This window comes from Heloderma suspectum, chromosome 15 (assembly GCF_057233095.1).
Source record: "Heloderma suspectum isolate Gila_16-S chromosome 15, 16-S_ref, whole genome shotgun sequence".
In the NCBI taxonomy this organism is placed as follows: Eukaryota; Metazoa; Chordata; class Lepidosauria; order Squamata; family Helodermatidae; genus Heloderma; species Heloderma suspectum.
Window position 1 is genome coordinate 4,295,331 of NC_139472.1, and position 21,780 is coordinate 4,317,110.

A 21,780-nucleotide genomic window follows, 5' to 3' on the forward strand; every position below is an offset into this window, starting at 1 on the left:
GCAAGGAACCCAAGGCGGCTTACATTCTCCTTCTCCTCTCTGTTTTATCCTCACAAAAACGACCCTGTGAGGTAGGTTGGGCTGAGAGTCTGTGACTGGTCCAAAGTCACCCAGTGAGCTTCCATGGCCGAGTGGGGACTAGAACCCGGATCTCCCGGCTCCCAGTCCATCACTCTCACCACTACGCTACGCTGGCTCTACAAACTTTTAGATAATAACTATTAGATTCAGCTAAAAGGTCACAAAGTTATGAACAAAGTTTCACATGCAGACTTAATTTGGACTTATCAAGGTAGACCAGAGGCAGGCAACTTTGGGAGGTCCGGCGGCCAGGGAGGTCCATGGGCCACACCTCCCTCCCTGTGACACCAACTTCTTTTAAAGGTGCCTGCAGTGGCTATGAAGTGTCAAAAGGATCGACATTAGCTTGTTCCCAATTAAAAAGCCTCAAAATGGCCTCTCCAGACACCCCTTTTCCTTTTCCTTCTCCCTCTCTCTATCTCTATCTGCTTTTAGATAATAACTTTATTAGATTCAGCTAAAAGGTCACAAAGTAATGAGCAAAGCTTCACATTCAGAATTAATTTGGACTTCTTTTCATACACACACACACACACGCACACACACACGGACATTCACAATTTTGGAGGGCAGTGGGTGCTGCAGTGGATGACAGCAGGGGCCACTTGGGGTGTTGCCCTCTCATGGTGTAGATACAGCAATGCTCTGAGTCCGTCTAAGGCAGTTTCCTAGGGGAGGGACCATCTCCCCCATCTCTCCAGCTAAAGGGATGTCAGGCAGGATGTGATGGGAAAGAATGTTCTCTGTCTGAGTGAGTCCCTAGAGAGCCCCTGCCCATCAGAGCAGGCAGGACTGGGGTAGATGCACAAATAGTCTGAGCTGCTGTTCCCTCCCATGCACTTTTTGTTAGCGATGTTAGAGAATTCCGCCACAGACTCCAGTGAGGCCGGATTCTAAAGAATCCCCCAGACTCCGTGGCAGAATGGAGCAATCCCCCCACCACCCTGCGAAACTTCCCCGGGACGGATCTTACCTGGTGTCGGCTGTCTAGTCCATCCGCTGCCCCTGGTCTGCGGCTGCGAATGGCTGCCCCGGTCTGTGGCCACCTCTTCTCCCCCTACTTTAGCTGTGATAGGCTACGTAAGTATTTACATAGCCTATTACGGCAAAGAGCAGGGATGCAAATAGTGTCCGCTACGCCATTTGTGTCCCTGGTCTTTTCATGATAGGCTATGTAAATATATACGTCTATGATATATATAAATATATACGTAGCCTATCACGGCTAATGCAGGGATGCAAATGGCGGCCGCTACGGCAGCCGCCATTTGCGGCCGCAGCCCGGCAGTGGATGGAGGTCCAGCTGCAGGTGGCCCCAGCCGGCAGCTCCATGGACTTGCCGCAGAGTGGAGCTGGCCGGGGAGGATTCTGGGGGGAGGGATGGATCACCTCCCCCCCCACTGCGGATGGCCCCACAAGGTAAGGGATTCGTACATCCCTACTTTTTGTTGTTGTCGCTCACCCCCTCACCTCTCTTCCTTCTGCAGGAATGCCTGGACAAGTTTGGAGACAGCCTGCAGGAGATGGTCAACTACCACATGGTAGGTCTCAGCCTTCTACAACTTTCTTCATGTGCCATTTGCTGCTAGGTTAAATGGCATTTCTCAAATGTAATCAAATTGCACTAGGGACGGGCGAACGAGCAACGTTCAAGATTGTCCTGCTGCTCTTTTTGTGCCCGAATCCTGTTTGTGATTGCTGATTGCTCTGCACGAATGGGAAAACAGCGCAAATCCAGCAGCGATCGAACGTGAAATTTGCACAAATTTCCCCCGATCTGTGCAACTTTCCTAATTTGCACAACTTTCCTCCATAGACCAAAGCGGGGCTTTCAGTCTGCAGGGGAAATTTGAGCAAATTAGGAAATTTGCACAAAGTCAAACTGGGAAAGTTGCACATATTGAATGCGAGCAGATGTCTGGCAAATTGTGAACATTTTCAGCAGACACCTGCTCATGTTCACATTCAGGGCTTTGAACAGGGCATGCTCACATGTTTTGCAAGTGATAACAAAATTGCCATACATCCCTGAATCACACCAACGTGAGCAGATCTGAAGAACACAACACCTGCCTTGCTGATTTAGACTCGGGCACATCTAGTCTACTGTTCAGTTTCAAACAGTGGCCAGCCAGATAGGTTTGGAAGCTCATGGGAAAAGCATGATACAGAAACCTGTTTGGTGTTGGATGTTTCCAGCATCTGGTATATTCTGATGAATATACCTCTGCCTCTAATCACAGGACTTTCTATTCAGTTTGCATTTGTCTAATAATCCCTTGTAAAACCATCTCACACCTTGTGGCTGTGAGTTCCTCAAGTTAACAATGTGTCATGTGAAAAAGGCTTCTTTCTGCCTGTCTTAGGGATGTTGTTATAGGTATCATTCGGATTTCGCTCTTCTCTGAATTTTGCCATGCGGTTCTCTGGTCAAAAAACAAAAAAGGGTACCAAAATGGTATTTTTTGGTTAAAATCTACTTAAAGGGGAATTCTTTGAGAGAAAATGTGTTTAAAAGTGCATATTTTGTGGGGAAATACATTCCAAAATACTTATGTAAATACACATTTTCAAGCCAAGTTTTTTTTTTTAAAAAAACACACAAGTAATTTAATGCAGTAATGGGACAATTCGGACCTATGAATGAGCACTTGCGAAACTGACGAGGACTGAAAATAGACATCTCTCTGCCCTAGGCTGCCTTTTGAAGCTACTGCACATCAGCAAAATCTATGACCACAAATGCTAGTATTCTGAGAAAAAGTGGGGAGGATCCTTTGATTTATCTGGATTGTTCTTCAAAGATCAGTAGGACCTTTGAGTGTCTCTGAAATCTAGGATAGATTATTCAGTGGAAAAAATGGTGTGTGTGTGTGTGTGTGTGTGTGTGGTGGTGGTGGTGGTGGTGGTCCCCCCCTGAAACAACCCTCTTCTTTTCTGATTGCCCCCTCTGATATTCAACGGGCTTCACATCTTAATTCTACCCCTTTACTGCTAGGCCAAATCAAACCCCAGCTGAGGTATCTCATGTTTATATTTTCAGAGTGGGCATCACAAACCCTGTCCTTGATGTCGTAAGACATGATATCACCCCATGAGTTTGGAAAGGCACAGGTAGACTCCTCAGAAAACCCACCCCAAAACAAAATGTGTATTTATTTACTGTACTTTTAAGCCACCCACTACCGGAAGTTCTCAGGGCGATGTCCAGTGCATTAAAAACATACGATACAAACATCAAAACAACGAATAAAAAACAGCACAGAATAAGACCAAGATAAAACCAGCAGCAAAGAATGGAAACATTTCAGCACCGAAAACCAAACTAAAAACAGCCGCAGAACAGAGCACTAAAAGCACTTCTTAAAATGCTTGGGAGAATAATGAGCTTTTTCCTGAAAAGTCCACAACGGAGGCACCAGGCGAGTTTCTCTAGGGAGAGCATTTCAGAAACTGGGTGCTACCACTGAAGAGGCCCTCTCTCTTGTAGCCACCTGCCTTGCCTCATTTGGTGGGGATGTTAGGGAGAAGGCTTCTGAAGGTGATCTTGTCTGTGTAGGTAAATAAAAACAGAGGAGAAGTTCCTTCAGGTAACCTGACTGCAGGCTGTTTAGGGCTTTAAAGGTTAAAACCAGCACACTGAATTGGGCCTAGAAATGGATTAGCAGCTAGTGCAGAGGGGGAAGTACTGGCCTAATATGATCACGTCAGCCAGTCCCAGTTAGCTGCCGAAAACAATGCATTTTGAACCCTGAGATGCAGTTCTGTAGTTCACCCGTCCATCGGTCAGGGGCGGGTGCTCAGTCAGTGTTCTGCAGAAACTGCTGACTTCACGTTTAAGCAGGCCAGGAATCTCCTCTGTAGCCAAATGCCAGACGGAAGGAGTGGATGGTTTGGAACGGATGTAATTGTCTTGGGGGCGGGGTCAGGAAGGGAAGATTTTGCTCCCAGTGGTGGCAGGTCAGGGATGGTGCGAGCCATATCTCTCGTCCTTGTTTTGACATTTCTTAAATCAATCACAAACAGGGAAAGCTTGGCAGGCCGTCAGCTGCTCAGGGCTGTAAAATCAGGATCCAGAAGGAAGGGCCAGAACATTTCCTTCGGAGCGGCGCTCGAGAGGCGAGGGGAAAAGGAGGTATCCAACGGCAATTTCCTGTTGGCCTCTCTCACGTTTGTTCCTGTCCATTTCACGCACAACGGGAAAACATCAAAGAGACTTTGCAGAGGGGGCTCGAGCAATATTCAACACCCGTTCCTGGGGTTCTGCCTTGGAATCATACCCCAGTGTAACCTGAGAATCCAACTCTATGATTCTGTGAACAGAAGGCAGGACAGGTCTCTGCGGATAACAGCTGACATGGCTTTCCGTGGCAGTCATTAAGTTCTATGGGACAAAATACGCAGGCTGCACTCAGCAAGGCAGCCGGGGTGGTGGTGGTGATGGTAGAACCAGTGGTGGGTAGGACCAGAAGCATGCATGCACATTTCCTCTCTCTTTCTCACAACGCCCACACCCCATCCAACCATTTGCACATGCACGCATCCATTAAAAAGCAAAGAGAGAGGGAGCTGGGAGAGAGAGAGCGAGAGAGGGAGAGAGCAACTGGCAGGTAAACGGTCAGGCACACACATGAACTCCGAGCCCCATCCATGGAGCTGAGCTGCTGGAGTGACTTTCTGAATGATACTGCACCGCTCTAGCCACCGTGCTCGATGGTTGGGCCTCCAAGCCCATGTGTGTGGACACCACCCCGCCTGCCATGCTCTGTCCCCTTCCCGCTTCCCACTTTTGCTGGGGAGAAGCATAGCGAGAAACCAGCAGGCTGGCACACACGGGAGCTTAGAGCCTGCCTGTGGGGTGTGGTAACTGAGATGGAGGGGGCATGGCAGAGGAGGGCATGGGGCAGACAGAGGAGAGGCAATGGGCCATATTCAAAGGCTTACTGGGCCGTATCCAGCCCTTGGGTTTGATGTAGGGGGTGGGGCAGGGGAGGGGGTGGGGCAGACAGAGGAGAGGCAATGGGCCGTATTCAAAGGCGTACTGGGCCATATCCAGCCCTTGGGTTTGATGTAGGGTGTGGGGCAGGGGAGGGGGTGGGGCAGACAGAGGAGAGGTGGTATCTGGCCCTTGTGACAGAGGTTCCCAACCTTTGTGCTCCATCATGCTATCCATCAGGTACAGGACAATTAAAGCAGAGAAGTGAAGGCCGAATAAACACCCGTTGCTAAACTGCTCTGAAAACAAGAGAAGGCCCATCAAAGTTTTCTTGCCATCCTTGCAGCTGTTCCCTAAATCCTTTCCAAGGAGCCACATCTGGGTGCATTTAGCTGTTGGTTCCAAAACTATACATCACCCATAATGAGGAGTGACAGGGACAGCATGGAAAAAAATAATAATTACTGGATCACACACACAAGCGCAGACCCATCTCTAATGCTCTGTAGTTGCCTTGTCTTGAAAGCTTTTGTGACTCGTCCTGAGTAGCAGAATTAAAATACTTGTAACACTGGCTGAGATGCGTGGGGATCGGGGTTTTTTTGTGGCGGGGAGAGGAGTTGTTAGTGTAAATCAGCCTTCCCCAACCTGATACCTGCCAGATTTGCTGGACTGCAACTTCCATAATTCCCAGCCTGCATGGATAATCTATATAGGTATGGGGGAGAAATTCATTTAGGAAATAGCCGGTTCATGCTTCCTGAACCAATATGCAAATCGAGGGGCAGCTATCCTTTCTCATTCTTCTGAATTTGTGATGCACTTCTCCAAACAAAAACAATATATAGAGAAATGTGTATAGTAGGGGAAAATCCTCTCCCAAATTAGTGAAATTAAAGCGTGATCCTATGTATGTTTAGACAGAAAAAAGTCCTACAACTCCCGGCATTCCCCAGCCAGCATAGCTGGGAACTGTAGGACGTTTTTCTGTCTAAACATGCATAGAACTGTGCCCTTAGAGTATAAAAGAAAATTATGTATGAAATGCATCATATTAGGGAAACTTGTTTGCAAAAATGTGTCTGTTGGGCAAAGTTGTTTGCAAAAATCCGTATATTCGGGAGAAACACATACAAAATGTGTATGAATTTTGTGAAGGCTTCTAATGGGCCAAAATGAAGTTCAGATTGGAAACATGGGGAACTGAGAGAACGCAAACTTGACATATTTGTCCATCCCTAAATTTATGTTACATTTTTAAAATTTGACTATTCTGATTTTATTATTTATCTCCTGCAAACCTGCAGCATCTAGTGCTCCTCATGGAGGCTGACAAAGAAAGATCAGCACACTGAAAGTCATCGAATACTAATAATTTAAAAAAAGAAAAAAATACAGCAGCAAGGATGGCAGCAAATGACAGAATGAAAAAGGGAGAGTTGAGTAATAAAACGTTCACAGCGGTTTACATGGGTTTAAAAGCCTGGGAGAAGAAGAAGGGTTTTACGTGGTGCCAAAAGGACAGGGCTGGCCCAAAATATCTTGCAACCTGAGGTGAAGGACAAGATGGCACCCAGCGCTTGCCTGTTGAGGAGTTTTACTTCAGCACTGGTGGTGGACAGAGTCCTCCAATAAAGCGGGGGGCAGCAGGCAAGCTTAGTGCATGAAGCTGAATCTCAGGCCCATGCCCCTGCCCCCAGTCCCTGATTACTTGGTACTCTCCCTGCTTTTGCATGCCCCCCCCTTCTGAACTAGAAATGCCTCTCTTGAGGCTCAGTCACTGTCAGGAAGAGCTTGAAGCTGTTTTGTTCCTTCCCTTTGGGCTTCAGCCCCGCCCACCATGGGAATGCGGCCCCCAAGAGCGTCTCTGAAATTGGATTCAGCCCCCAGGCTGAAAGAGGCTTGATGATGCCCTTGGCTTGGAGGGTCAGGGCAGGCTGTCTGGCTGGCACACACAGCTCCAATGCCACACCACCCCTACCTGGCCCCAGCCTCTGCTGCCTGAGGTGGCCACCTCGCTCTGACTAATGCCAGAGCCGGCCCTGCTGTGAAAGGTGACCTAGTGGGTGTCAGGCCAGTCTGCTTAGGGGGTGTTCCAGACGCCTTTCTGTGTGGCGTTACACAGACCTATCTGTGTCGAGCACTCAGTGTTACAAATGCACAAGGGTTGCAACCATACAATTTTGGAAGGTGTGAGCCTGTGCTGTCATAAGACCACTACCTCCTGCCATCCATCCATCCATCCATCCATCCATCCATCCATCATCTGTCTATCAATCATCTCTCTCTCTCTCTCTCTCTCTCTTATCTATCTGTCTATCAATCATCTATCTATCTATCTATCTATCAATCAATCATTTATCTGTCTGATGGTCTGTCTATTATCTCTCTGTCTCTATCATCTGTCTGTCTGTCGTCATCATCATCATCTATCATCCATCCATCCATCCATCCATCCATCCATCCATCTATCATCTGTCTATCATCTGTCTATCTAATCTGTCTCTGTCTGTCTGTCTATCTATCTATCTATCTATCTATCTATCTATCTATCTATCATTTATCTGTCTGATGGTCTGTCTATTCTCTCTCTATCGTCTGTCTGTCTGTCTGTCTGTCATCATCATCTATCATCTATCCATCCGTCCATCTGCCTACCATCTGTCTATCATCTATCTATCTAATCTGTCTCTGTCTGTCTGTCTATCTATCTATCTATCTATCTATCTATCTATCTATCTTTTATCTGTCTGATAGACTGTCTATTATCTCTCTATCATCATCACCATGTGTCTGTCTGTCTATCTATCATCTTTTGTTTATCTGTTAATCTATCATCTCTGTCTGTCTGTCTGTCCGTCCGTCTGTGCCTGCAACACTCCTCCCCGAGGGCTTGCTGTGCTGCAGGGCCCGTGCTCTCAAGCGTGATGCTCTGTCTCTGGGGAACGTCTGTAGATTGACTCAAACATCCTTTTTTTTTTTTTTTGCTGGGAGTGTGAGGGAGGGGGGAGGAGAGAGTTATTTTTAGTGGCTTTTCTGCTTCTGTTGCCCTTTTTCTCTCGTGTGGGTGAGCATGTCGGCTCATCACCGCACAAAGATGGAGGGAGCCAGGAGACTGTAAGCAGCTTTCGCTTCAGGCACTCATCCAGCAGGGTGCAGATGACTCTGGAACAAGTTGAAAAGGAGGGAAGGATTTCTTGCAAGGCAAGCAAGGTTTGGCCTTTCGATATAATTGCAAAGATGCATCATCTCTGGGAGACGAACGCCCATTTCTTGTCCAACTGCAATCCACGTTTTTCTGATGAAGCCCTTACTACAGGGCAGTGGGGGAGATAAATGAACCCAGTGTAGACAGACAGATCAGGTGTGGTGCAGGTCTGGGATTCCTTGACTGAATTGTCTCCAGACTTGGAACAGTGCCTTGCATGTAGAAAACTAGCATCTCCGAGACATGCTGGTTGTTTTTTTTTTGTTTTGCTTTTCCATTTGTGTTTTCCTGATAGAGCAACATTAAAACAAGCAGTCCATCTTTTTTCAGCTTAAAGACAATGAAAATTCCAAAAAACGAAAATGCTGTGAGAAACAAAGGGATGAAATCATAAGAAGCTCTGGGGGGTCCAAAGCCCCATCCAAAGAGGAGGCTGTCTGCCATGTCTCTGGATGTTTTGGCTTGGGCTCCTTCCAGTGAGGCTCAGAGAAGGGGTAAGAAGGTAATTGTTTTTTCCATGTCTCTCTGCACCAGAGTCATTCAGTCACTTCTGATGCAGTTGAATTATTTGCCGTCAAAGGAGGCTGCCCATTGCCCCTCATCTTGAATTACCACTTCAGGCTGATTTCCATTCTGGTCAGCAGACATACACACAGCACATGCTCATGCACAAACACAGATCCTGGGTGGCCTCCTCTGGGGTGAATTTCGGGTGCAAGGGTGAAGTGTTCCCACAGGACCCTTGATATGCCTCCCCCCACCATGCCTTCCCCATCCTGGCACTCTCCAGATGTGTTGGACTGCACACCTCATCATCCCCAGTCAACATGGTCACCATGCTGGGTGAAGTGATGGGGGCTGTAGTCCCAAGAGCAAGGGTGCAGAAACTCAGGCTTTGGGGCCAAATCCGGCACTCCTGGGGTCTCAGTCTGGCCTGCTGTGGTTCCCTGCATGACCATGTCCCTTTCCCTGGCCACTGATCATTCGGTGGTATCCCAGCTTTTGTGCAGTTTTACCCCCGTTCTGAAAGGTTGAAATGCCTCTCTGAAAGGTTACTTGCTGGCAATGAGAGCTTTAAGATAAAATAGGATGGTGCTTTTGGTGTTTTGGCCTGACCTCCTTTGCCTTTGGCCCCGCCCTCTACTGGAATGTGTCCCCTGAGAGCTTCTCCAAAATGGAATGCGTCCCCCGAGAGCTTCTCCAAAATGAAATGTGGCCCCCGAGAGCTCCTCCAAAATGGCATGTGCCCCCTGAGAGTTTCTCCAAAATAGAATGTGACCCTTGGCTAAAAGAGGTTCAACACCACTTCCCTGGAGAATGCCAGGCTGGGGAATGCAGCATCAGCGTTCCATTACAATGGAGAAGAAGTGCCCCCAGCTTCCCATGCCTGTTCTCCCATTCCCAGGCAAGACATATCTGGAGTATTGGTTCCCAATTCCGGGGGCCACATTTTAAGAGATGAAGCACCTCTCCTGGTATGAAGCTGCCCGTACGTTATGTTCATCGTCTAAGGCCCTCCTCCATGTGCCTCCTCTGAGAGAGGCCCAGAATGTGGCAACAATGGAGAGAGCCATCTCGCTGGTGGCCCCCCAATTATGGAATGAACTCACCAGGGAGGCCCACAATAGGCCAACATTGTTATCTTAGAACTTCTTTTTCTCTCAGGCATTTGGCTGCATAAGATAGATTTTTAACCAAGTCATGGGATATTGTCTACGTGTGTGTGTGTGTGTTTGTGAGTGTGAATCTGCTCTGTTTATATGCTTGTAGCTAAACTGGTTTTATATTATACTTAATACTATATTTTTTATTAATTTGTACATTTGTGCATTTTTTGAAGGTTCTGCCATTTGTGCATATTTTCGAGCAATTTGTGCAAATTATGGCAAAATGCTCAAATTATGGCTGAATATGTGTACTTTGCACAAAGTCAGCCATAATTTGCTCAAATTGCTCAGAAATTGGCAGAACAGTCCCCAAAAGGCACAAAAATGTTCCCAGAGCTTGGGAAACTTCCACAGCTTGGCTCACAGATGTAAAGCAAGTCATACACGCTGCGGAACTCTGTCGAGCTAAAAAAATGAACCAGATTTCCCAGCGACGGACATCCCTAGTTGAAACAGAGGGTTGTACTCTGATGGCCCTTCAAATACAGGACTGTCCTCCATAAAGTAGGAGACATGGCCACCTTCATTCCCCTTGGGAAACAAGACGAGTCAATTTGGAACTCTCTTGATCTAAGGGAGAAATTTGGATGTGGTGGATTTCAGAAACATCCTCTCCAAACTCAGAATAGGAAGACTTGCTCCCAACTCCAGTAGTGGAAGGCCTCTTCCAGTTACGGATCAATAGCCTTTACCTTTACAGGCCGCTGCGTTCAGGGTAATGAAGCAGTTCAGTGGTGTGAGAGATTACGTCAGTGCGCGAGCTCACGTATGCTTCCCAGGGGCCATTAACCAGCATGCTAGATCTGTCTGAGTGGCGGGATCCCTTTTTGGTTGGCATTGATGCAAAAGGTCAGTGCTCTTCCCAACAGAGTCATTTCCTGAACCAGCAGAGAGAGAGAGAGAGAGAGAGAGATGCCACTGGCATTTCTTTATTTAATTTATGAGATGCCTTGTAAATAAATTGCTCTAGGTGTTTTACAAGAATGATAAAAAAATACAACTAAAATCACAATAAAACCAAAATATAAAACCACTCAACATGCTAACACAGCATAAAACATAATATCATATTGCAGGCACTAGGATAATGAACAACATTGCAGGGAGTAAGGTAACGAAACACAAACATGCTAAAATATTTTAAGGGCACAATCCTATGTATGTTTAGACAGGGAAAAGTCCTACATCTCCCAGCTTTTCCCAGCCAGCATGGCTGGGAAATGCTGGGAGTTGTAGGACTTTTCCCTGTCTAAACATGCATAGGATCGTGCCCTAAAACACTGAATGTTTTCTTTCAAGCCTGGGAGAACAGGAAGGTGTTAGCCTGGTGCTGGAGAGATAGCAGGCTGGGTGCCAGGTGAGCTTCCCTTGGGAGAGCATTCCAGAGCTGGGGGCCACCACCAAAAAACCCCTCTCTCTCGTTGCCACCCTCCAAGCCTCAGAAAGAGGGGGTGCTTGAAGAAGGGCTTTTGTACATGACCTTAAAATACGGGCAGGTACATATGGGAGGAGGCGTTCCATCAGATACTGAGATCCCAATCCATGCAGCACTTTAAAAGTCAAAAGCAACACTTGAATCAGGCCCAGAAATGAATTAGGAGCCAGTGCAGGTGAGAGAAGACTGGTGTAACATGACCATAGCACCTGGTAGGTGACATTTTGGGTACCTGGCAAAAGCGATTCCCGACTGGTCACATTTCTGTGCTCAGCGAGGTATGCCTAAAAACCCGCTGGGGGATTCCATTTGTACTGTATCATCATGGTCACCACCACCACCATCATTATTATTACAAATCAGGGACCTGCAATAAAGTGTTGCAGCATGGAGTGCATGAAGCTGATTGGTGGGAGATTCAGGACAGATAAAAAGGAAGGGCTTCTTCAGACGGTGCATCATTCCACTGTGGAATGTGTTATCACACGATGTCGTGGTAGCACCCAATTTGGATGGCTTTAAAAGAGGGTTAGACAAATTCATGGAGGAGAAGGCTATCAATGGCTACTAGTCCTGGCGGCTATATATTACTACAGGATCGGAGGCAGTATGTCTTTGTTGCTGGGGAACATGGGCAGGACGGTGCTTTTGCGGTCATGTCCTACTTGTGGGCTTCCCACGGACATGTGGTTGGCCACTGTGTGGACAGAATGCTAGATTAGACTAGATAGATAGGGATGTAAAAGAGTTTCATTTCCACTCGCCAAACATGCAAGCATACCCTCTCCACAATCTCGAACGCAAGCAGGAGTTGGCAATCCTATTCAGTAGGAACAGGTTCCGAGAGCTGGCTTATTTGGACCATGGACTGGCATGTGACAGTTGTACTTCTACTGATGTTTTTGGGAGCCTGGCAGGCCTAAAGGCCACTGTAAAGTATGTAGGCAGACCACCTTCTCCACCACCCATACCTTGCTGAAGTGAAGGGGAGGGTTCCCTGGTCATTGCCAGACTAGGCCCTCAGGTTCAGGTCCTGGAACACTGCTATTGGTCTGCTTTGACATTTCTAAGATACTTTATCTACTTTTAAAGCTCAACTTTAAGCTCAGCATGCAATTAATTCTGGCCTATTCCCAAACTGACTTACTAAGGTAGAATTCTCCATGTGCTGAAAGAGTAACAGATGCAGACTTAGACCAGGAAGCAGAAGATAATTTTGAAGAGAGAGAGGAAACACACACATCAAAACACTGATGGCAATATCCCAAATCCTTAGAGAGAAACTGGAATCCCCACCGCACTTAGACATAAATCACCCAGGGGAATAGGTGTCCAGGTTCAAAGGAGACAGAGGGAGAACAAAAAACACTGCTTAGCAAAACAGGTTATTTCCGATCTTTTCCAGACCTCTCTAGGCTACAGCTCAAATTACCGAGGAGCAGTATTGTAGTGGCAAATTTGGAAGTGCGGGTGTGCATGATGGCAGGCCTCATAGGCATGGCCCCCCAAAGAGTCCAAGAATGCCGGTCGCAGTATGGATCCATATCTACACAAACCATTTCTATCTGTTTGCATCGCCATCAGGAGCAGGCCATCTGTCAAGCGACTGGGTCTGAATTGCCCAGTCAGAAATCAGGCCACCCCAAGTAATTAGCATTACGACAGGGAGCAATGTATTGCCTGGGGAAGGTCCACCCGCCCCACAGCTCCCATGAGGATTGAAGCTAAGCTCAGAGGGAAGTCCAGGAGGGGTAGGAGGTGACATCAGCCTCCTTGCTAATCAAAAAGTGCCATGAGCCTCACTGCTGGGGAGTATCGTAGGGTGGCCACATAAAAGACAGGAAAGGGATCATAGAGATCATAGAATCATAGGGTGGGAAGGGGCCTACAAGGCCATCGAGTCCAACTGCCCGCTCAGTGCAGGAAGCCTGATTCCCAGGCGGCCTCCCCTCCAAGTACTAACCAGGGCCGACCCTGCTTAGCTTCTGAGATCAGAGGATTCCTCCTCACCAACAAAGAGGACTCAGACTCTCATCCGGTTTTCATGTGCTATTTATATGCAGAGATGCAAAATTAGAAATAATTGCTATGATTTGAAGAGCAATATGATGTGCCACCCCAGAGTGGGAAAACTGTGATCTGTGTGCCTACGCAGTCTGCTGTGGAGGTGCTAACTGTGGGCGATGGGCAAGCGCCAGGCCCCTGATGCTCTCCCTTTTTATGGTTCTTTATTTTTAAAGTGGACTTGGATTGGACAGCTGGTTAAATATAGGATGCCTTCAAATAGCGGACTGCCCTCTGACAACTCTTCAAAGAGACGACTGTCCTCTGTAAAGTAGAATGCTTGGCCATAGAGTATCATGGTGTTTGCTTACTGTCAATTTCATGTCCTACATATCCCATCCTATCCTTCCATAGGATCCCCCTTTTTGTGTACAAGCACATGTCCAATCCCCCCCTCCACCCGTTCTCTTTGTGGATCCACTCTGCTCTGCTTCCCAGTCTTCCTACACTCTACTTCTGCTAGGAGAATTTCTAAAAGTCATGCTGAAATCGGAGCACGCTCAGTTTTCCCCCGGCTTTCTGTTCTTTCCATTCATTTACCTCTCTTCCCCACCCACCTGCATATCACCAGTAGGGATGGTGGAGAAATCTGCAACAGAACCAAATGAGTTCAGATTTTTATGAATCCAACCCATGGATTCCTCAGCGGACCAGCTTTCCCCGTTTCTGGTGGGTTCCGCAGACTTGCGGACCATTTTACCAATGTTCCCAAATTTTGCGCAGATTTCATCTGTAGAAAAATACGCAAAATAAAAAACCCGGTCAAAAATGTGCATTTCCTCCATAAGCCAAAACATGCAAATGCACATTCTGGGGGAAGTCGAGCATTTTCGCATGTGCAAATTTGAGCAAATGTGTATTCACGCAATTGTGGATTTGCTCAAATTTGGAAACTTTAAATAATCTAATTCCGTCGATGGGCAGATGGCAGAACGAAAGGCACCTGACAATCTGCGAAACACATACGGAACGGATTTTATACAATCCATACATCCCCAATCACCAGTGTACAGATGCTCATTGATCAAACATGGTAGGAAATCCATCTTGGCATGATCACATGCCGGATGGCATTATCATTCTTTTTGTATGGTGTTTTCTTGTTATGCACCTCTAAGGCCAGTAGCTCAGTGGTAGAACACTTGTTTTGTATGCTGAAGGTTCCAGGTTTGATCCCTGGCATTTCCAGTTAAAGGGGGCTGATGCAAGTTGAAGTCCAAAACATCTGGAGGGCCCCAGGTTGGGGAGTTTTGGTGTAGATTATATTGTGCTAGCAGGCCAAGATCTGACTCAGAATAAGGCAGCTGCCTTATATGTTTCATCCAGTCATGTGTGTACATTAGTATCATAGGTGGGGGAAGGCTTGAAGAAACCGAAAAAGATGTTGCAAATAGTGCATGCAACACTATTTGTACGAACTTTGAGAATTATAAAAGAATGCATGATGGAGGATTTCTAATTATCTGGACCCACTTTGAAAAGAATTGCTCTCTCTCCAAGCATTGCTGAGAGAAGGTTTCTCAGGCAGGGATCCAGATCACTTGCATTGGTGGAAGTGGTCTGACCCATCCCCCTCCTTCTCATGGCAGCCTCTCCCACCTCCCTAAAAACTGTTACAAAGAGAGTCAGGAGACCCTGCAGAATGGGATGAATTGTGGTGTGTGTAGGAGGAGGGATCCCCAAATACTGGGTCGAGGGACCTTCCATGAGCTGAGCTCTTCCTCCAAAGGATATTCCCTTACTCTTGAGGAAGGCAGATCCTAGCTCCAATCCCTGAAATGTTGACACCGTAGACTGTAGCTTAGGTTGCCTTTATGGTTGGGTGGCTCTGGAGCCAAGAGGTTTATGGATTAACCCTTTTCTCTTAATCCCAGAGGAAGATCTCCATCCGAAGTGACCAGTGTTGAGTGAGTCACATCCTGGAATCTTGATGACTTCTTTGGGGTTGGGAGATGGGTGGGAAGAAGAGACAGACTTTCTGGAAAGTTTTATTTCATACAATCACTTCCAAACCCAGTTGGAAAGCCAAGAAAATGACTGTGTAGATAGAAATCAGACTTACTTTATTTTTAAATGAGAAGCCAAGCGCTCTCAAAGAAATAAAGTTTAATCAATTTAATTTGTTTTGAAATATTAAATGCAAGGAACCCTCCACAAATCCTCTCCATATGATCTTGGCTGCCGGTCAATTCAATATTGGAGGTCATGAAGCTGATCTCTCAAAGCATTGTTTCTAAAGCTTTTATTTGGCCAATACTGTTGAAAGGTATATTCCCTCCATGGATCATTACCACCCAATCTTAAAGCCTTGAGAAATGGGTTTGCCAATGGTTAGAAATCCAAAACAATATAAGCCCTAGTCAGATGTTCCAAAGAATGTTTGAAGATGCAAAATGTGTAAGAGGCGGAGCTTGCAGGAAGACCCCGCCTACAATGTCCCAAGGCTCACTGGTCATGCCTCTCTGCTCCTGATCTTCATGCACTGTACATGGGACTACCTATGAAGATGGTTCAGAAACTTCAGTTAGTTCAAAATAGAGCTGCTATCAGGACTGGGGAACCTGATGCGGACTCTAGTTCCCATCAGCTTGAGCCAGCCTGACCGGTGGTGTGGAATGATAGTGAGCAGTAGTCCATAGGCATCCCACCCCTGGGCACCCCCTGACAATAAAATGTTTTTAAGAATAAGACTATAGTCTGGTGACAGTTATCTACACTCTGGTAGCCTCCCAGTTGGATTACTGCAATGCATTTTATGTGGGGCTGCCTCTGAAGATGGTTCCGAAACTTCGGTTAGTTCAAAACAGAGCTGCGAGGTTACTAACTGGGACTGGCCAATTTGAAGGAAAATTGTGACTTGTTCTGTGCCATCTATCATCAACTGCCCCATGGGAAGAGTTCCAGGAGGGAGGGGGGGAGAGGCAGGAGAAGACAGCCTTGGGGCCTGCTCCAGGTGGGCTCCCCACCTCCACCCCAGGGCCAACAGTTCTGTGGGAAGGATTCCAGGAGAGAAAGAGGGAGATATAGATGAGGATAACACCAGACACCAGTTCCAGATGGACTCTCCACGTTTCCAGGGTCATCTTCCACCAACTGCCATGTTGGAAGGATCCTGAGGATTTTAAAAAAAAAAGTTAATATTTTTAATTGTGTTTTTAGTATTTTATGTTCCCTTTAAGCTGCCGTGCTAGGATTGGTATCCTGAAAGGCGGTCTACAAATCATTGTAATAAATAATAATAAATAGTTAACCCCGAAATGGAGCTTCCAAACCATCAGTGTGTAGGGGGGGGGGTTCAGTACGCTTTAGAGCAGGGGTGTGCAGAAAGTAGACCTCCAGATGTTTTGGACTCCAGCTCCCAGAACCCCCTGCCAGCATAGCCAATGGCCAGGAATGCTGGGAGTTGGTCCAGAACATCTGGAGATTTACCTTCTGCCCAGCCCTGTTTTAGAGTCCATGGACTACACAGCCATGCATGTAGCAAGTTGCCCCAAATCATTGCCATTATAGGTGGAGGTGGTCTCTTTCCCTTAGAGTGGTCAGTGCCACCATCTCAAAAGCGGCACATTGTCTGTGTAGACATCTGCACCATGGGAAACTTAACGGACTGGTGGCTTTGTGAGTGATCTCTCCCCCCTCCCAAAGGGCAAGCACTGGTTGCCTACACCAGCAAATACGTTTACACAAAGCTGGGTGGTCTGTTTTCTTTTTTTCTTCCTCTCTCTCTTCCTCTGTCCCCTGTTTTGCATCTCTTCCTACTGAAAGTTTTTTCAGCACCGGTTCGATTCAAGCTGGCTCAGGCATGCACCTTGGCTTTGTCTTTGGCTAGCGTCTTCAAAGGAGCAAAGAGGTGTCATGAAGCAGTTGTTGCAGCTGTGGGGACCATATAACTTTAGCACATCCTCAGCTCTGAATGTGCTTTCGGTTTTTATCATGGCTTATAATAAGATTATTACTATTACTGCATAGCAGATCAGTACGGCGTTCAGCATTTTAGAAAAGAAAATAAGAGACAATCCCTGTAGGCTCATAACATCCCCCTTTATCAACGCTTGGTGCCCACCTCATTACACACTGCACATGTCTCATCTCTTTACCTGTACACTGCAATTTATGCATGCTTCACTTGCCTGCTCTGTCTTGATTTGTAAGTAGGGATGTGTGAATCAGCAAAATCTGAGCATGCTGAACTTCTAATTCCATCTCAAAGATCCTTTTGACTCAAAAAGCGTTGCTTTTTCTTTCCGTGTGAAAACCCATGAATATTTTCATGTGTATTTTTCCAAATGTACATATCGATGGTGCACATCTTTGATATGTACACATTCCTCTGCTATTTATTAAAGTGTGTTCGTGTGCATTTTTCAAAAGTACGCATTTTTTCATGCACATTTTCAAAAGTATGCTTTTTTCATGCACATTTTTCAAAAGTGCGCATGCTGTCAAACACATTTTGGCGGGTCTGTGAATCACATTGCAAGCTTGGAAATGTATGGATTTTGACTGCCGATTGCATCTGTGTTTGGCCCGGAAAGTGCGAACTGGGTAAATCCCGATAAAAAATGAACGAAAATTAATTTCTCATACATCCCTATTTAAAAGTGAAGAGGGGTGTGGAACGGCCTGTGTGGGAAAGCACTCCAAAGCAGCACCCCCAGTGTTAAGGGGTACAGTCTACTTTTCTTTTGCCAAGATTCCACTGCCCTCAAGCAACTGGGAACAGAAAATGTTCCATACTCTCCAAACACTTGATAGAACGACGTTGCTATACTTTGATCAATATAACCTTTCCTTCTATTTCTGATGTTCACGTGGTGAGTGCTGTTGTTCGTTGCCATAGCAGCACTGCCCATACACAAGAGGAAGGTGTTGGAATACCTGGGGGAATCCAAGGTTTGCAGAAGCACGAAAAATCTTCAGAAAACCTGCCCCCTCCCAAACAGCCCAATTTGGACTGAGTATGCTCATAGGGGAGCGGGGAAGGAAACCTAGATGGGGAGGGGGAATGGAATGACTGGAATCCTTCACATCTTTCTCCTGTTGCCACTCCCCCCACCTCCAAACACACAATGAAGGACCTAAATTTATAAAATGGTGGTGGACGGGTAAGTTATAAGATGCTGGTTGGGTGGAATAGGTAATAAATGGTTAAAACTGAATATTAAAATATGGTAGACCAAATGGTAACACCCCTCCCCCCCAGAAATTAATGATGATAATAACCAATCAAAATACTAGGTGAGATGAAGCAAAGGTCTCAGCCTTCATAGGTTTATATGGCGCAGTTGACATGTAAGCCGATGGTGTCCTCTACTGGCAAAAATGGGGAAATCAAGTGTCTACATTTTTTCTTAATGATCTGGGATTTGGGCATGTGTTTTGCTGTTGCTGATTCCTTTTTATTGTTACACTTTAATGGTTGATCGTAGTTTTATTGTTAGGTGCTTTGGAGATCTTCAGACAGAGAGGTGACCTATTAAGAAAATACATACATAAAATTGTAGTTATCCAGGGAGGACTTCTTCACACGGCTCATAGTTAAACTGTGGAATTTGCTGTCGCAAGATGGAGTGATGGTCACCAACTTGGATAGCTTTAAAGGGGGATAGTTCATAGAATCATAGAGTGGGAAGGGGCCTGCAAGACCATCGAGCCCAACCCCCTGCTCCATGCAGGAAGCCTGATTCCCAGGTGGTCTCCCATCCATGCACCAACCAGGGCTGACCCTACTTAGCTTCCGAGATCAGACGCATCCAGCCCTTTGCTCGACGTCATAGAGTCATCAGGTGGGAAGGGGCCTACAAGGCCATCGAGCCCAATGCCCTGCTCAGTGTAGGAAGCCTGATTCCCAGGCGGTCTCCCATCCAAGTACCAACCAGGGCTGACCCTACTTAGCTTCCGAGATCAGACAAGTTCAGGTGCATCGAGGAGGCTACTAGTCATCATGGCTATATGTTAGCTCCAGTATCAGAGGCAGTATGCCTATGTACACCAGTTGCTGGGGATCATGGGTGGGTTCCCCGCACTAAAATTGTGCTCATGCCTTGCTTGGAGGCTTCTCAATGGCCAGTGCTGGCTCCAGGGTTTTGAGAGCCCTTGGGCAAGACACCTCAAGGGGCCCCCTCCCTCGGTGAGTCTAACTTCTCCCTGCCCTTGTCACCATCTGCATGCTGCTCCTCCTCTTCCTCAACATTGCAACCACTTGCTTGCTGGACAGGCAGAGATCCTGGGAGCAAGGAGGCCGCAGCATCTCCTGCTCCTCCTTCCCACCACCACCGTTCTCTGTCCCAGAGCAAGAGGCAGGTGAAGAAGAGGAGCAATGCCAGGGAGGTCTTGTCCGTGGGGCCCTGCTGAGATGGGGGCCCTCAGCAACTGCCCAAGTAGGCCGACCCTTGAGGTGGGCTTTGCCATTTTCAGATGCAGATTTATCCAAGCAGCCTCCTCGCTGGACTGCAGGATCCCAAGGGTCAACAAACCTGTGGTCTGACTCCACCTGGGAATGGTTACATTCTTAACAAGAGAGCTTTGTTTATGTATTCTCGTTTTCTCGTCCTCCTTGCTTTTCTCCTGCCCCGCTCTGCCTTAGATCCTTTTCGACCAAGCGCAGAGATCCGTCCAGCAACAGTTGCACAATTTTGTGAAAGAGTGAGTATCCAGGCACTTCTTTGGCATTTTTGAATCCATCATGGAAGATCACAGCATATGGGGATGCTGCTGCTGCTGCTGCTGCTGCTGATAATGTATTCACATTTATATCCCTCCTTACCTGCGATAAAGCCATCAAGGTGGTCTCAAGTCTCCTGCAGCTGTCAGGCTCCAGGTGTGTTGCTGGTTCTCATGGGAACGTGGTCGCGCTTAGCTGAAGGCCTCTGCATCTCACTGCCCTATATTCGGTTGCATCCAGTGCTTCCTGCCTTTTAAAAAATAAGCCGATGAGGAATTCCAAAGGAGGCATGTAACCTCCAACTGTCCATCAGCATGGCTGTCACAAAGACCATGCAGTCATTCTACCTTACGTATTTTCCCAACTTGGCGCTCTCCAGATCTTCTGCACCACAACTCCCATCATCCCTAGCCATTGGTCATGTTGTCTGGAGGCTGATGGGACTTGTAGCCCAAAGCATCTGGACCACAACTCCCATCATCCCTGGGCTTTGGCACTTCTGACTGGAGGCTGATGGGACTTGTAATCCCCAAAATCTGGATTATAACTCCCATCACCCCTGGCCAGACTGACTGGGAATGATGGGACTTGTAGTCATCCCTAGCCATCAGGTATGCTGATGGGAGGTGTCACCCAAAACATCTGGACCACAACACCCATCATCCCTGGCCAGGCTGTCTGCGGATGATGGGACTTACATCTGAAGGGCACCAGGTTGGGAGAGGCTTTACTAGCTTTTCTGACCGATGGGTCGGCTATTCCTCGAGTTGAGAAATGACGATTCCCCGTTACCTTGCAGCGATGTCCGGAAATTCAAGGAGACCAAGAAGCAATTTGACAAGGTGCAGGAGGACATGGAGATCGCCTTGGTCAAGAATGCCCAAGCCCCGCGGCACAAGCCTCATGAGGTGGAAGAGGCCACCGGCACCCTGACGATCACCAGGAAATGCTTCCGGCACCTAGCCCTGGACTACGTCTTGCAGGTGAGATCTTCAGCTAGACCCAAACCTTCAAGGCTAGGACTGAACTTCCCAAGCCACTTCTGCATTCTAGGTCTTTGGGCTTCCATCAATGGATTAAAGCAGGGGTGTAGAACCTTGGGGCCAGCAGCAAAATCCTGCCCTTGGGGGCTGCTCAGAAGTCCACTCCAACTTCCTTGACCACACCCCCTTTCCTCCAACCATTTGGTGGCTTCCCAGCTTTTGCACAGTATTTTTCCCTCTTTCTGAAAGGTGGAAATGCCCTTCCTAAGGCTTTGTGACTGGCAGGAAGATCATTAAGCTAAAATAGACCAGTATTTTTTATTTTTTGGCCCTGCCCCTTTTGCCTTTGGCCCTGCCCACCACTGGAATGCGCCCCCTGAGTGCATCTCCAAAACGGCTTTCAGCCCTTGGGCTGAAAGAGGGTTGATAGGCCTGAATTAAAGTGACTCATCGGCAATGGCACAACGTTCAATGGGGCGCTGGTTTTAGTCTTGGAGTCTGTTTTCGTTCTGGTGGTGACTCAGCAGGGATTGGTCAGAAATTCATTGGTTTTGCAAATGAATGTGTACGCGGCCAAATTCGCTCTTTGCAAACCTGCACACGAACCAGAACGCAGTTATATGGCAATATTCAAGCTTTTGAGAAAGTTGAGATGCAGTTGCAAACGTAAAAAAAAAAAAAAGTGCTCCAAAAAATATTGTGAGTAGAATAATGGGGGTGGGGGGAGAAGTGCACACGAAAA

The 21,780-nt window shown here is 47.1% G+C and overlaps 1 protein-coding gene across 1 annotated transcript in view; it reads left to right on the forward strand.

The window, feature by feature from the left end:
- ACAP3 (ArfGAP with coiled-coil, ankyrin repeat and PH domains 3) overlaps window positions 1-21,780 on the forward strand; it is a 175,658-nt gene that overhangs the window by 75,217 nt on the left and 78,661 nt on the right. Inside the window, exons 4-6 of the mRNA XM_084821581.1 lie at window positions 1,569-1,622; window positions 19,978-20,036; window positions 20,855-21,038. Coding sequence (XP_084677707.1) covers window positions 1,569-1,622; window positions 19,978-20,036; window positions 20,855-21,038 — 297 coding nt within the window. The remainder of the gene's footprint in view (window positions 1-1,568; window positions 1,623-19,977; window positions 20,037-20,854; window positions 21,039-21,780) is intronic.